The 15,877-nt window shown below is 44.2% G+C and overlaps 1 protein-coding gene across 2 annotated transcripts in view; it reads left to right on the forward strand.

Annotated features, from left to right (window-relative positions):
- The window catches only part of hdhd2 (haloacid dehalogenase-like hydrolase domain containing 2), a 64,779-nt gene that overhangs the window by 30,948 nt on the left and 17,954 nt on the right, over positions 1 to 15,877 (forward strand). Inside the window, exons 3-7 of one of the 2 annotated variants that reach the window (XM_059989768.1) lie at positions 1,110 to 1,233; positions 2,760 to 2,968; positions 6,725 to 6,809; positions 10,408 to 10,624; positions 15,453 to 15,516. In XM_059989768.1, the coding sequence (XP_059845751.1) occupies positions 1,133 to 1,233; positions 2,760 to 2,968; positions 6,725 to 6,809; positions 10,408 to 10,624; positions 15,453 to 15,516 (676 nt within the window). In that variant the 5' untranslated portion in view covers positions 1,110 to 1,132. The remainder of the gene's footprint in view (positions 1 to 1,109; positions 1,234 to 2,759; positions 2,969 to 6,724; positions 6,810 to 10,407; positions 10,625 to 15,452; positions 15,517 to 15,877) is intronic. The other variant, XM_059989767.1, reaches the window with a different exon arrangement.

Genomic DNA, 15,877 nt, shown 5'->3' on the forward strand with positions numbered 1-15,877 from the left:
AAATCTTATTCTTGCCCTCACTGGTGTATGGCACAGGCAGCAATCCAGGGATTACCACCCCAGAGGTCCTGCTTTTCAGCCTTCTACCTCGCTCCCTAAGTTCTCTCTTCAGGATCTCCTCCCTTTTCCTACCTGTATCATTGATGCCAATATGTACCTAGACTCCACAGAATCTCATCTCTATTGCTGTAACTATGGAATCCCCTATAAGTACTGCATTCCTTTTCTCCCCCTTCCCTTCTGAGCCTCAGCACCTGTGACCTGCTGCTCGCCCCTGTTAAGTTGTCTGTCCCCCCCACCGTCCCCAACAGTCTCCAAAGCCGTTTCCTTATTATTGAAGCATATGGTGAAGTGGTACTCTGCACTGGCTGCTCATTTCCTTTCTCCTGACAGTCACCCAGGTAACTGCCTCCTGCAACCTCCATGTAACTCCCATCTATCACCTCCTCAGTTTTCCTTATGAGCTGAAGGTCATCGAGCTGCAGCTCAGAACACCTGGATCAGATGTTATCCGGGAGGCTGGAGCCCCCGGAACTGCCCATCTCACACACTGCTGGAGCTATCCTCATTGAACTGCCAGTGCCCTAACAGACGAACAATAAGAAATTTACCAAACACTTCGCATAAGCTGGTCCACTCCAGCAATGGCCACTCCACTCGACCTTTCCTTAATTTTATTTGCCTTTGCTAATGAATCGTGATTTGATCGGACTGCTGGAAAATGCTGAAGGCCCTTGAATACTCGTTTTTAAGTCTCTCTTCCTGACCTCCTCTCTAAAGGTCACCCCTCACCCTCCTTAGAGAAAAGCCCTAGTTCACTCAACCTATCCTCATAAGACATGTTCTCTAAACCAGGTAGTGTCCTGGTAAATCTCCTCAGCACCCTCTCTAAAGCATCCTGCCTTGGCAACCAGAACTGAACACGATATTCCAAGTGTGTTACGAGAGGATCTCCACACAAGATGGTGATCAGACACCTGCAACATATTAATTGTCTGCGCAGATGGGGCTGGTCAGCTGATTGACGGTGACAATGCAGACGGCAAGTACACAGCATCCATTGGCGACTGTAACCTTAGTAATTCTGGTTTTGCTTGTTTTCCTGCCAGTAGGTTCCTGCTGCTGTTGGAGAATGGCAGCTCGACGAGTAATAAAGGCTGTTCTAATCGACCTCAGTGGAACACTGCACGTTGAAGATACAGCTATATCTGGTGCCCAGGAGGCACTGCAGAAGTAAGAAAATCCAAATTTATTGATCCCCATAAACTCTTTATAAAATGGTACATGATTTTCCAATACCTCAAAGTAAATGTATTATTAAAGTACTGATAGGTATGTCACTACATACAATCCTGAGTTTCATTTTCTTGTAGGCATACTCAATAAATACAAGTAAGTAAATAAGCAGGTTTAATATCACTGGCACTAGTACAACAAGTACATATATGATAATATAAAAATACATCAGTTACAGTAAGTATATATATGTATTAAATTAAAAATAGTGCACAAAAACAAATAATAAAAATGAGGTAGTGTCCAAGAGTTTAATGCCCCTTTAGGAATCGAATGGCAGAGAGGAAGAAGCTGTTCCTGAATTGCTGACTGTGTGCCTTCAGGCTTCTGCACCTCCTACCAAATGGTAACAGTGAGAAAAGGGCATGCCCTGGGTGCTGGAGGTTCTTAATAATAGACCATGAGATGAAGAGTCATTGAAAGTGAATCCATAGGTTGTGGGAATGGTTAATTGTTGGAGTGAGTGAGGTGAGGTGAAGTTATCCCACCAGATCAAAATCCAGGTGGTTGAGGGATAATATCTGTTCCTGAGCTGGTAGTATGAATCCTGAGGCTCCTGTACCTTTTTTCCTGATGGCAGCGGTGAGAGGAGAGCAAGGCCTGGCTGCTTCCTTTCAACAATGATCCGTATAGATGTGCTCCATGGGGAGAACTTTACCTGTGACCAACTGGGCCGAATCAATTCAAGGGCATTGGTGTTCCCATATCAGGCTGTGATGCAACCAGTCAATATACTCTCCACCACCCATCTGTAGAAGTTTGTCAAAGTTTTAGATGACATACCAAATCTTCGCAAGCATCCATGCTTTCTTCATAACGAGACTATCTAACCTGTTCACAATCCATTTAGGATTCTGAATGCCTCTTCACTCTGCATTCAGGCATTTTTATACCTAAAGCCTCTGAGGACTGACTGTCAGTTATGTTGAATACTAAAAGATTAGTTTAATTTGTCATGTGTACATTGAAACACAGTGAAATGCGTTGTTTGTGTCAATGACCAACACAGTCCGAGGAATTGCTGGGGTGTCACAGCTCGCAAGTGTCACCCTGCTTCCAGCACCAACACAGTGTGCCCCAACTCACTCACCAGAACCGGTACGTCTCTGGATTGTGGGAGGGAACCAGAGGAACCCGACCAGTCATGGGGCAAACGTCCAAATTTCCTTGCAGACGGTGGCAGGAATTGAACCCAGGTCACTGGTGCTCTAAGTATGACATGAACTTTTACCCTACTGTGCACTCATTTTAAAAATCTAAAAAACCACGTTTCTAATAATTATAGAAATACCAGGTTTCTTCACATTTCAGTTTGTGTCTGAAGTTGAAATAAGGAAACTTCCAATGTTTTACAGTATGCATGGGTGTATGAAGATGATTGGACGCGCACACCTACTAATTCTGTGTTTAGTATAGAACTGGAAAAGGCGCTAACGTGCTTTTTGGAAATTCTGCATGCTTAGGTTGCGCCATGCTCCTGTAGAGGTGAAGTTTGTCACTAACACCACCAAGGAATGTAAACGAGCTCTGTTTGAACGACTGCAGAAACTCAGCTTCCCCATCCAAGAGAATGAGATCTTCACATCTTTGACTGCGGCCAGGAACCTTGTAGAGCAGAAACAGGTCAGACCTTTACTATTGGTGGACGACAGTGCACTTGAAGACTTTGAAGGTAGGCTGGTTCTTGAAAGGGCCATATAATGAGACAAACACCATTCATCCTAAGTCACAGGAGCAGAATTAGGCTATTCAGCCCATCAAATCTGCTCTACCATTCCATCATGGCTGATTAATTACACTTCTCAACCCATTCTCCTGTTTTCTCCTCATAACATTTGATGCCCTTGTTACTCAAGAACATATCAACCTCCACTTTAAATATATTCAATGACTTGGCCTCCACTCCCTCTATTCCATTAAATTTCACAGATTCACCACCCTCTAGGTAAAGAAATTCCTCCTCATCTCTGTTCTAAATGGACATCCTTCTGTTCTGCTGTGCCCTCTGGTCCTAGATTCTCCCACTATTGGAAACATCCTCTCCACATCCACTCTATCTGTGCCCTCTGGTCCTAGGCTCCCCCTCTATAGGAAACATCCTCTCCACATCCACTCTATCTGTGCCCTCTGTTCCTAGACTCCCCCACTATAGGAACATCCTCTCCACATCCACTCTATCTGTGTCCTCTGGTCCTAGACTCCCACACTATTGGAGACATCCTCTCCACATCCATTCTATCTGTGTCCTCTGGCCCTAGACTCTCCCATTATATGAAACATCCCCTCTATCTGTGCCCTCTGGTCCTAGACTCCCCACTATAGGAAACATCCTCTCCACATCCATTCTATCTGTGTCCTCTGGCCCTAGACTCTCCCACTATATGAAACATCCCCTCTATCTGTGTCCTCTGGTCCTAGACTCCCCCACTATATGAAACATCCTCTCCACATCCACTCTATCTGTGTCCTTTGGTCCTAGACTCCCCCACTACAGGAAACGTCCTCTCCACATCCACTCTATCTGTGTCCTCTGGTCCTAGACTCCCCCACTATAGGAAACATCTACTCTATAAAAGCCTTTAAATATTCGATAGCTTTCAATGGGATTTCCCCCCTCATTAGTCTAAACTCCAATGAGTTCAGTCTCCAATGAGATCCAATGATGTTGAGTGCTAGGTTGTTCCTGTGGCACCACTCCACTAGTTGGCAGATCTCACTCCTGTACACCCTCTCGTCATCACCTGAGATTCTACCAACAATGGTTGTATTGTCAGCAAATGGTATTTGAGCTATGCCTAGACACACAGTCGTGTACCGTATATTCCGGAGTATAAGCCGAACCCCCATTTTTGAGGTTAAAAAGTGACTTTTTCATGTTACCTTTGTATAAGCCGACCTCTTTTGTAGAGGGTTTTGATTTAACCAGAAAAGATCACAAGATCTCACATAGGTACTCAGCTTTGCCGGATCCGGACCCTGGAAATTCTGTGAACCGGTACCTGCTAAGAAAACAGGCCTACACATTGTAGAGCACTATAGGCGAATTCTTAATAAATAAATCGGAGAGAAATTTTGGATTAGGTTTCCAATGGAAAAGAATCCTCTGAAATGTAACCCCTGTGAAACCATTTAGTGCCCATCGCAATCTCATTAAAACATAACAGGGTGGTGGGATCAGTACGTGTACTCAGTATTGAGTTTGTGATCACCCATGTACAAATGATTAAAACAAATGCAATATGATGCTGGCTTCAAGCCAAAAGTTGTTGACTTTGCTAAAGGAACGAATAATTCTGCAGCTGCTAAGAAGTTTAGTGTAAACAAGAGAGAGTGAGCGAGTGGAGAAAGGCAGAGGACACGCTGGGGGAAGTGCCAAAGACGAAATGTGTAAACTGCGGGAAAACATATCAGTGGCCAGAACTGGAAGAGAAAGCTTTAGAGTAGGTGAATCACCAGTGATCGTCTGGATACCTTGTTACCAGGGAAATGATTCAAGTTCAAGCGTTGAAATGGGACGAAAAACACTGTGAGGTCAGCGGAAATTTCAAAGCTACACGAAGTTGGTGCGCCTGATTTATGAATAGATGTGATCTTGTGTTGAGACAAAAAACAAAGATTGCTCAGAAAATTCCCGCGGGGTGTTGTTTACATTCAAGAACGCTGCTGGATGGACGAAGCGGGTTGCTTGACGTGGGTTAAAGAGGTGTGGCATCGACATCCTGAAGGTTTCAGGAAGGAAAAGTTGCTACTTGTCAGGGACACGTTCAAAGCGCACTTGTCAGGTGAGACAAAAGCAGCACTGAAAGCTGAAGATACGGACATTGCAGTCATCCCCAGTGGTTTGACATCTGTGCCCCAGCCACTAGATGTGAGTTTAAACAAACCATTCAAAGAATTCATGCGTCGACAGTGGAACCAATTTGACTCAAAAACAGCCAATAAATACGACCTGTCTTCCGTGTATTTGTTTTTCCAAAGTTGGCACCCTCTGTATAAGCCGATCCCCTAATTTTAGGACCAAAATTTAGGGCCAAATTCTCGGCTTATACACCGGAATTTACGGTATATAGGGAGTAGAGCAGTGGGCTAAGCACACACCCCTGAAGTGCGCCAGTGGTGATCGTCAGCGAGGAGGATATGTTATCACCAATCCACACAGATTGTGGTCTTCTGTTTAGGAAGTCGAGGATCCAATTGCAGAGGGAGGTACAGAGGCCCAGGTTCTGTAACTTCTCAATGAGGATTGTGGGAATGATGGTATTAAATGCTGAGCTATAGTTGATGAACAGCATCCTGACATAGGTGTTTGTGTTGTCCAGGTGGACTAAAGCCGTGTGGAGAGCCATTGAGATTGTGTCTGCAATTGACCTATTGTGACGGTAGGCAAATTGCAGGGGGTCCAGGTCCTTGCTGAGACAGGAGTTCAATCTAGTCATGACCAACCTCTCAAAGCATTTCATCATTGTCGATGTGAGTGCTACCGGGCAATAGTCGTTAAGGCAGCTCACATTATTCTTCTTAGGCACTGGTATAGTTGTTGCCTTTTTGAAGTAACTGGAAACTTCTGCCTGTAGCAGTGAGAGGTTGAAATGTCCCTGAATACTCCCTCTAGTTGGTTGGCACAGATTTTCAGAGCCTTACCACGTACTCCATTGGAACCTTCTGCCTTGCGAGGGTTCACTCTCTTTAAATACAGCCTAACATCGGCCTTTGAGACAAAGATCACAGAGTCACTAGTGCAGCAGGGATCTTCACAGCTGTAGTTGTGTTCTCCTTTTCAAAGCGGGCATAGAAGGCGTTGAGTTCATCTGGTAGTGAAGCATCGCTGCTATTCATGTTATTGAATTTCACTCTGTAGGAGGTAATATCTTGCAGACCCTGCCAGAGTTGTCGTACATCCGATGTCATCTCCAACTCCGTTTGAAATTGTCTTTTCGCCCTTGAAATAGCCCTCCGCAGATCATGCCTGGTTTTCTGCTCAAGTTTAATTGTCATTCAACCATACACGCGAAGCAGTGTTCCTCTGGGGACAAAGTACAAAACACAGTACCAACACTCACTCATAGCACTTATAATTATGATAGCAGAAAGACAGTCAGAGAAAAACATTTTGAAAAGTAATAATATAACCCATGGCCTGTAGATTGAAGGTACATGTTTACTGTCCTGGAGCCATGTTTTGTAAGAGTGATTCCTCATGTCGCGCAAGTGCAGCTTTAGAAGAATGCAATCAGGCTTGTCTCCCATGGAGCAAACAGTTGGACAGTCCAGCCCCAACCCAGTGCACAATCCAGCAGCACACAGCCGCGTTCAGTGTTACATACAAACATCTGCCGTGTTACAGCGTTTTAGTGATATCCGCCGGCATCTGCAGTTTCTGCTCCAGTCTGTAGACATCGGTAGTTTAATCGGGATTGTTTTCTTGCAGGAGTAGACACAAGTGATCCGAATGGTGTGGTTATTGGATTAGCTCCTCAACACTTTAACTACAACACAATGAACAAGGCCTTCAGGTAAAGGTTTGTTAATGATGAAAGAAAATAGTCCACAAATCAGAAACAGGTTTAGTATCACTGCCACATGTCTGCTTTGCAGCAGCTGTACATTGCAATACATAACAATTTTAAATGTTCCAATAGCAAATGAATAGAAAATGTTAAGTAAGTAATGTGAAAGGACAAGAAAAAAAATTGTTCCTGGGTTCATCGTCCATTCAGAAATCTGACGGTGGAGGGGAAGAAGCTGTTCCTGAAACATTGAGTGTGTGTACCTCCTCCCTGATGGTAGCAATGAGAAGAGGCAAGTCCTTTTTGAGGTATTACATTTTGAAGTTGTTCTCGATGCTGGGGAGACCAGTGCCCGTGATGGAGCTGGCTGAGTTTACAACTTACTGCAGCTTTTTCCAGTCCTAGCGTTGAGGAACTAGGGAGGCTCAGAAGAACTTAAACAGATTAGGGGAATGGGTAAGGAGCAGCAATGGAATACAGTGTCGGGAATGTATGGACATGCACTTTGGCATAGACTGTTTTCTAAATGAGGAGAAAATTCAAAAGTCTAAGGTGCAGGATTCCCTGAAGGTTAATTTGCAGGTTGAGTCAGTGGTGAGGAATGGAAATTCAATGTCATTTTGAGAGGACTAGACTATAAAAGCAAGGTTGTAATGCTGAGGCTTTATAAGGATTTGGTTAGCCCACACTTGGATTATTGTGAGCAGTTTTGGCCCCTTATCTAAGAAAAGATATGCTGGCATTGGAGAGGGTCCAGCGGAGGTTCATGAGAATGAAGGGGTTAATGTATGAGGAGTGTTTGATGGCTTTGTGTCTATACTCTCTAGAGTTTAGAAGAACGAGAGGGGATCACATTGAAACACCTCACAGGTTGAAAGGTCTAGATAGAATGGATGTGGAGAGGATGTTTCCTTTTGTGGGGGAGTTCAGGACCGGGACACAACCTCAGTATAGAGGGACGTCCATTTGGAACAGAGGTAAGGAAGAATTTCTTAATCCAGAGGTTGGTGAATTTATGGAATTCATTGCCACAGATGGCTGTGGAAACCAAGTCATTGGGTGTATTTAAAGTGGAGGTTCTAGGACATCAAGCTTACGGGGAGAAGTCTGGAGAATGGGACTGAGAGGGATGATAAATCAGCTATAATGGAATGTGGACCAGGCTGGATGGGCTGAATGGTCTAATTCTGCTCCTATATCTTATGGTTTTTAGGGAGTAAATAGTGATTCTGCATTGTAAATTCTAATTTAATTTACAGTGAGATGCAAAATGAATTTCAGCCACTTCACAGACCAACTCAGACCTGGTGGAGTGGAATCTAAAGCTCCAAATCTCCTTAAAGATGCCTTTTCCTTTGAAAGGTTACATTTGAACAGCTCCTGAGTGATGTTACTTGTCCTGTGATCATTTGCTGTATCAATGTGAAATCGATTCTGTGTTGTATTTGGGGCAGTTCTGTGGACTAATTGTATTGGGAATTGTTAAACTCATTTTATTGTGTAAGTTTGTGAAAGTCCAACTTTATTCAGATTAGATAAAAGATTGGCTTTATTAACGACCAGAAAGAGCAGAGAATAAGGAATTTGTGGTTGTCTTATACAAACAACTGATCTCTGACTGAAAAAATAACAATATTCCAATCATATACAATGCAACTCAAACAAAATGCTGGAGGAACTCAGCGGGCCAGGCAGCGTCGATGGAAAAGAGCGCAGTCGACGTTTCAAGCTGAGACCCTTCATCGGGACGGAGAGGGAGCGGGGAAGATGCCCGAGTAAAAAGGTAGGGGGAAGAGAGGGAGGCTTCCTGGAAGGTGATGGGTGAAGACGGAGAGGTTGAAAAGGTAAAAGCCTGGAGAAGGAAGAATTGAATAGCAGAGGTGAGTGGACCAGAGGAGAAAGCAAAGGAGGAGGGGACCCCCATCGAGGAAGTACTAGGCAGCTGAGAAGTGGAAGGTCAGAGTGGGGAGTGGGATGAGGGTGGGTGGAATTTGTTTACCAGAAGGAGAAACCTGTATTCATGCCATCAGGTAGGAGGGAACTCAGTCAGAAAATAAGGTGTTGCTCCTCCACCCGGGTGTCCTGTAACACACAACTGATGAATTCAAAAGAACAGAAGAGACTGACACACTTTGGCACCAGCGGCATCGCAGGAGTTGATGATCAGCATTGAACTCAACATCGGACTACTTTAGGGATACCAGTTCCCGATTTTGCCTCCGGCTATTTGAGATCAGAGTTTTCCTTCTGGATGAGCTGCCAACCACAGCTGATGAGCCCCATCTGCCCAAAGCGACTTTTTTTAAGGCACCAGTAACCCACCTTTGCCCCTTCTTCTGTCAGTAGAAATGGTTCCACCGGGTTTAGTAGTTAAACCACACATGAAGGCCAGGAGTTGGACTTGGTTGTCAGAGGCTATTTGAGATGCACGTCACTGGGAGCATTTAATAGGTAGTGGGAGCTTGTCCCCACCACCTCCCCTACTGTGACAACTTGAGGAGCCTGCTATACTATAATTACTGGAAAATTCACTGAATAATTACACATATAGAGGTCATTATATGAAAATAAGCAGAGGAGAGATAAACTACAAGAAAAGTAACAATTCTACATCCTGATCTAACACTGTCTTCTCAGCTCCAAAGAAAGTAGATATTTAACTTATCCTTTTTGATAGTTAGCTTTCTCTTCTGTGATCAGTATTGCTTGTTGTATTCTGGCACAGTGTCAGAGACAAGGGTGCAAAGTAGGTAGTATTACTGGTGGGTACAGCCAGTTATGGATTATCTGGAAGAGCTTTTCCCATCAATCATATCAGATATTGTATCTGGTCAATGCATCTGTGATGGCAAGATAATTATTACATTTTTTTCTTCCCATAAGAGGTGATATTTATAGATTTAAAATGCTCAGGATCATTGGGTCACTATTCTCTGCAATAGGTTGGGGTGGAAAATTCACTCTCCACACAAAGCCACTGCAAAAATATTGATCAAAATAAAATATAGTGAGCTACTTAACAGTTCCATTCATCAAGTAGTTCAAAAGTTTTAGAACTTATTTCAGCGCCAGGGTAGTGGCGCAGTGGACATCAGGGAGGAGGCTACGTAGCATCCACTCCAGGACCACCAGATTCAAAAACAGTTACTTCCCCCAAGCAGAGAGACTGATCAACACCTCCACCCACTGATCCACTCCTCTACACCCCCCAGCCACCACTACTTTATCATTTCCTGTCAGAGTCCCCTATGTGCAGACACTCCTGTGCCTAGCGTCACTCTATGGAAATAGAATCAATCAATGTGTACAGGCTATCTCTTGTATTTATGCAGTATTTATTGTGCTTTTTATCTGATTGTACTTTTTATCTGATTGTACTTTTTGGTGTTGAGATTGGAATAACCATTTTTAGCCCTCCTTTACACTTGTGTACTGGAAATAACATTAAACAATCTTGAATCTTGAAAAGACAAGACAACAAGAACAGAAAGGACACAATACCAGACCACTTATCCATATGTGTGGCAGCAGGAGTTGAGGGACAAACAATTTTTCTTTGTTGATCATGTAGTTCTGTTTTGTTCTGACTCCTGCTTTTCTGTAGGTTACTTTTAGATGACGCCCCTCTGATTGCCATACACAAGGCCAGGTACTACAAGAAGACAGATGGATTATCACTTGGACCTGGAGCCTTCATCACCGGGCTGGAGTATGCAGCAGACGTCACAGCCACAGTTGTAGGAAAACCAGAGAAACCGTTCTTCCTTGAAGCCCTCCGAAGTACTGGGTGTGAACCAGAGGAGGCTGTAATGATTGGTGATGTATGTTTGATCCTGTCCAACTCCACCCTACCTCAGTTCTGCTACCGAAACAAATCCCCATTCAAGCCATAACACCATAAGAACACTGGGGCAGAATAAGGCCATTCGGCCCATTGTGTCCCCTCCACCATTCCAACATGGCTAATTTATTATACCTCTCAACCCCATTCTCCTGCCTTCTCCCCGTAACCTAATCAAGAATCTATCAACTTCCTATCAAAAGCGGGCTTCGGAGAGGTAAGTGTGTAGCTGGACTTCGTTTTTGGTTTTTCCTCGCATTTTTTTGAGGAATAGAGAGCATGTCTGTAGGGTTAGTACTTGGCTCTAGGTGTCGGATGTGGGAATCTTCCAGTCTCCCAGATGGCCACATCTGTGCCAGGTGCACCAAGATGCAGCTTCTGAGAGGCCGTGTTAGGGATCTGGAGCTGAGGCTTGATGACCTACAGCTTATTCGGGACAGTGAGCAGGAGATAGAGAGCAGCTACAGGGAGTTAGTCACCCGAGGATGCAGGAGTTAGATAACTGAGTGACTGTCAGGAAAGGGAAAGGAAGAGCTCAGAGAGTAGAGAGCACCCCTGTGGCCATCCCATCCCCCTCAGTAATCGTTTCGGATGCGGTTGAGGGGGGTGACCTGACAGAGAACAACCACAGCAATCCCATCCCCCTCAGTAATCGTTTTGGATGCTGTTTAGTGGGTGACCTGACCGAGAACAACCACAGCAATCGGACGTCTGGAGCCGGGTTCCATGGTGCAGAAGGGAGAGAAGATGAAGAATGTGGTAGTTACAGGGATCTTATAGTGAGGGGAAGAGGCAGGAGGTTCTGTCAGCCTGTTAGAGAGGCCCACATGGTGTGTTGCCTCCCAGGTGCCAGGGTACGGGATCTCGGATTGGGTGCAGAGAATTCTGAAGGGAGAGGGTGAACAGCCAGAAGTCTCGGTACATGTTGGTACCAATGACATAGGTAGAAAAAGGGAGGAGGGCCTGAAGAGAGAATTCAGGGTGTTGGGTAAGAAGATGAAAAGCAGGACATCCAGGGTAGTAATGTCAGGATTGATGCCTGTGCCGCGTGCTAACAAGCACAGGAATAGCAAGATCAGGCTTTTTAATGTGTGGCTGAGAGACTGATGTAGCGGGCAGGGCTTGGGGTTCCTGGATCATTGGGGCCTCTTCTGGGGGAGGTACAACCTATATAAAAAGGACGGGTTACACCTGAACCCAAAGGGGTCCAATATACTAGCAGGCAGGTTTAATAGAGCTGTTCGGGAGGGTTTAAACTAATTTGGCAGGCAAATGGGAACTGGAGTGATAGGGCTGAGGAAGGGGAAAGCAGAAATAAATCAAAGATAGTGTGCAACAGAGATTATAGAAATGACAGGCAGGAGATGAGGCATAATCACAGCCAGTGGGTTGAGTTACAGGGCAATAGAGGAGTGGTGCAGTTAAAACAGAAAGCAACAAATACTGGACTGAAAGTGTTATATTTGAATGCACACAGCATATGAAATAAAATGGATGATCCTGAAATTCAGATTGGCAAGTATGACATTGTGGCCATCTCTGAAACCTGGCTAAAGGATGGCTGCCATTGGGAGCTGAATGTCCAAGGATATACGGTGTATCAGAAAAATAGGTTAGTAGGCAGAGGGGGTGCTGTGGCTCTGTGTATACAAAATAATATTAAATCATTGGAAAGAGATGACATAGGATTGGAAGGTGGAGAGTCTCTATGGGTTGAGTTACAGACAGACATACTTTATTGATCCCGAGGGAAACTGGGTTTCGTTACAGCCACACCAACCAAGAATAGTGAAGAAATATAGCAATATAAAACCATAAATAATTAAATTATAAGTTAATCATGCCAAGTGGAAATAAGTCCAGGACCAGCCTATTGGCTCAGGGTGTCTGACACTCCGAGGGAGGAGTTGTAAAGTTTGATGGCCACAGGTAGGAATGACTTCCTATGACACTCAGTGTTACAGAAATGGTAAGGGTAAAATGACCCTAACTGCAGTTGTATACAGGCCTCCAAACAGCAGCTGGGATGTAGATTACAAATTAAGCAGATAGAAAAGTTGTGTCAGAAAGGCAATGTTATGATAATCGTTGGGGATTTTAACATGGAAGTGGATTGGGAAAACCAGACCAGTACTGGACCTCAAGAGAGAATTTTGTAGAATGTCTAAGGGATGGCTTTTTAGAACAGCTTAGAGACATCTACAGCACAATACAGGTCCAATACAGGAATAGACAGAGTGGACAGCCAGCACCTCTTCCCCAGGGCACCACTGCTCAGTACAAGAGGACATGGCTTTAAGGTAAGGGGAGGGAAGTTCAAGGGGGATATTAGAGGAAGGTTTTTCACTCAGAGAGTGGTTGGTGCGTGGAATGCACTGCCTGAGTCAGTGGTGGAGACAGATACACTAGTGAAGTTTAAGAGACTACCAGACAGGTATATGGAGGAATTTAAGATGGGGGTTTATATGGGAGGCAGGGTTTGAAGGTTGGCACAACATTGTGGGCCGAAGGGCCTGTAATGTGCTGTACTATTCTATGTTCTATATTCTATTAACATTGCATTTGCCTTCCTCACCACTGACTTAGTCTGCAAATTAACCTTCAGGGAATCCTGCACAAGGACTCCCAAGTCCCTTTGTGCCTCAATTTTTTGTATTTTCTCTCCATTTAGACAACAGTCAGTCCTATGACTTCTTCTACCAAAGTGCATGACCATACACTTCCTGACACTGTATTCCATCTGTCATTTCTTTGCCCATTCTCCTAATCTGTTTAAGTTCTTCTGTAGCTTCTCTACTTCCTCAAAACTACCTGTCCCTCCACCCATCTTCATATAATCTGCAAACTTTGCAACAAACCCATCAATTCCGTCATCCAAATCATTGACATATAATGTAAAAAGAATCGGTCCCAACACAAACCCCTGTGGAACACCACTAGTCGTTGGCTGCCAACCAGAAAAAGATCTCTTTATTCCCACTCGCTGCCTCCTGCCGATCAGCCACAGCTTTATCCGTGCTAGGATCTTTCCTTTAATGCCACGGCTTGTAGCTTGTGAAGCAGCATCATGTCTGGCTCAAAGGCAAGTGTACAACATCTACTGATTCTCCTTTGTCTATCCTGCTTATTTCTTCAAAGAATTCTAACACATTTGTCAGGCAAGATTTTCCCTTGAAACCATGCTGACTACGGCCTATTTTATTTCCAAATACCCTGAAACCTCATCCTTCATATTGACTCCAACATCTTCCCAACTGCTGAGGTCAGACTAACTGGCCTATAGCTTCCATTCTTCTGCCTCTCTCCCTTCGTGAAAAGTGGAGTGACATTTGCGTTGTTCTAGTCTACTGGAACCATTTCAGAATCTAGTGATTCTTGAAAGATCATTACTAATGGCTCCACAATCTCTTCAGCCACTTATTTTCTACCTATCACCTCCCAGCTTCTCACTTATTTCACCTCCTCCCCCACCCACCTGACCACCTCTCACCTTCTCCTTCACCTCCCCCCCAAATTTCCTATTCTGACATCTTGCCCCCCTCCTTTCCAGTCCTGACCAAGGGTCTCTGCCTGAAACAGTGACTATTTATTCATTTTCATAGTTGCCTCCTGACCTGCTGAGTTCTTCCAGCATTTTCTGGATTTCCAGGACCAAACTATAAACACTAGATATATTTTCCTTTATTCTTCCTGGATATGTTAGGAGTTTACAGATGACACGAAGTTTGGTGGAGGTGGACAGTGTAGGAGTCTGCGATGGGACATTGACAGAGAAGTGTGAAGGCAGAGTACAGGTTTACTGACAGGTTCTTAGCAGCATTGATGTACAGAGGGGTCGTAGGTCCATGTCCACGATCCCACCAAGTTGCAGTGCCTTGATAGGATGGTTGAGAAGGTGTAGGGTGTGTGTCAGTCTTCATTAGTCAGGAGTTTGGTTCAAGAATACAAGTAATGTTCTGGTCAGACCACATGGGGTATTATTTTCAGTTCTGGACACCTCATTAAAGGAAGGAGTGAGCTCGAGCTTTTCTCTTTGGAACAGAGGAGAATGAGAGGTGATGATAGAGGTGTGCAAGATGATAAGAGGCATTGGTCAAATGGATGGCTAGAGACTTTTTCCCAGGGCAGAGATGGCTAATACAAGGGGGGTATAACTTTTAAGGTAAGAACTACAAGATAAGTCTCAGGGCTGTATGTGCTCTGATAATAAATTTACTTTGAACTTTGATCCTTAATCTTTAATTGAACGCAAGTATGGGGGGGGATGTCAGAGATGAGTTTTTTTTTCACACAGAGAGTGGGGAGTGCATGGATTACACTGCCCACGGTGGTGGTGGTGGAGGCAGATACATTAGAGACATTTAAGAAACTCTTAGATAGACCCATGGATGATAGAGAAATGGAGAGTTCTGGAGGAGGGGAAGGTTAGAATGATCTTGGAATGGGTTGAAAGGTTGCACAACATTAGGTGCTGTTGTGTTCCATGATGGTACAGTGTGCTTGTGTGACAGCCATAGCAAAGTGCTTCACACTCAGTCATGGGGAGAATGGACCAATTCCTTACAGACAGTGCAGAACTGAACCTGGGCCACTGGCACTGTAAAACGTTCCGCTACATTACACTGCCGTGTCACCAACAGTTGTTCTGTTTTCTGTAGTTTGGAGTTACCCAAGTTTATTCATGACTTTGTTTCTTGAAACTTTTTATTTTATTTTCTATTGTTTGATATTTCTTCTGTCACATTACCCCAGCTGTGAACTTTATACAAAAGGAAGAAACTCTGCAGGATAATTCTTTATGTTTACAGGATGTTCGGGATGATGTTGGTGGAGCACAGAATGCTGGGATGTTGGGTATTTTGGTAAAAACTGGTAAGTTTGTTTCTGACTATGTGGTTATTTCTCAGTAGATAAAGGTGATCAAGGACTCCTGTTACTCTCTTCCTGTGACTTCTGTGCATTTTACCATGATAGGTATTTAGAGGAGACGGGTTTTCACTGCAGTCTTAGAACTCTACAGAACAGAAACGAGGCTATCACCCCTTCTAATCTAGGCCAAACTATTATTTTGCCTAGTTGCATTGACCGGTGCCCGGACTATCATCTCCCCATCTATGTATCTATCTAAGTTTCTTTTAAATGTTGAAATCAATCCCGCATCCACACTCCACCATCCTATGAGTGAAGAAATTCCCCTTAAATATTTCACCTTTCTCCCTTAACCTATGACCTC

Source organism: Hypanus sabinus, chromosome 14, assembly GCF_030144855.1.
Source record: "Hypanus sabinus isolate sHypSab1 chromosome 14, sHypSab1.hap1, whole genome shotgun sequence".
In the NCBI taxonomy this organism is placed as follows: domain Eukaryota; kingdom Metazoa; phylum Chordata; class Chondrichthyes; order Myliobatiformes; family Dasyatidae; genus Hypanus; species Hypanus sabinus.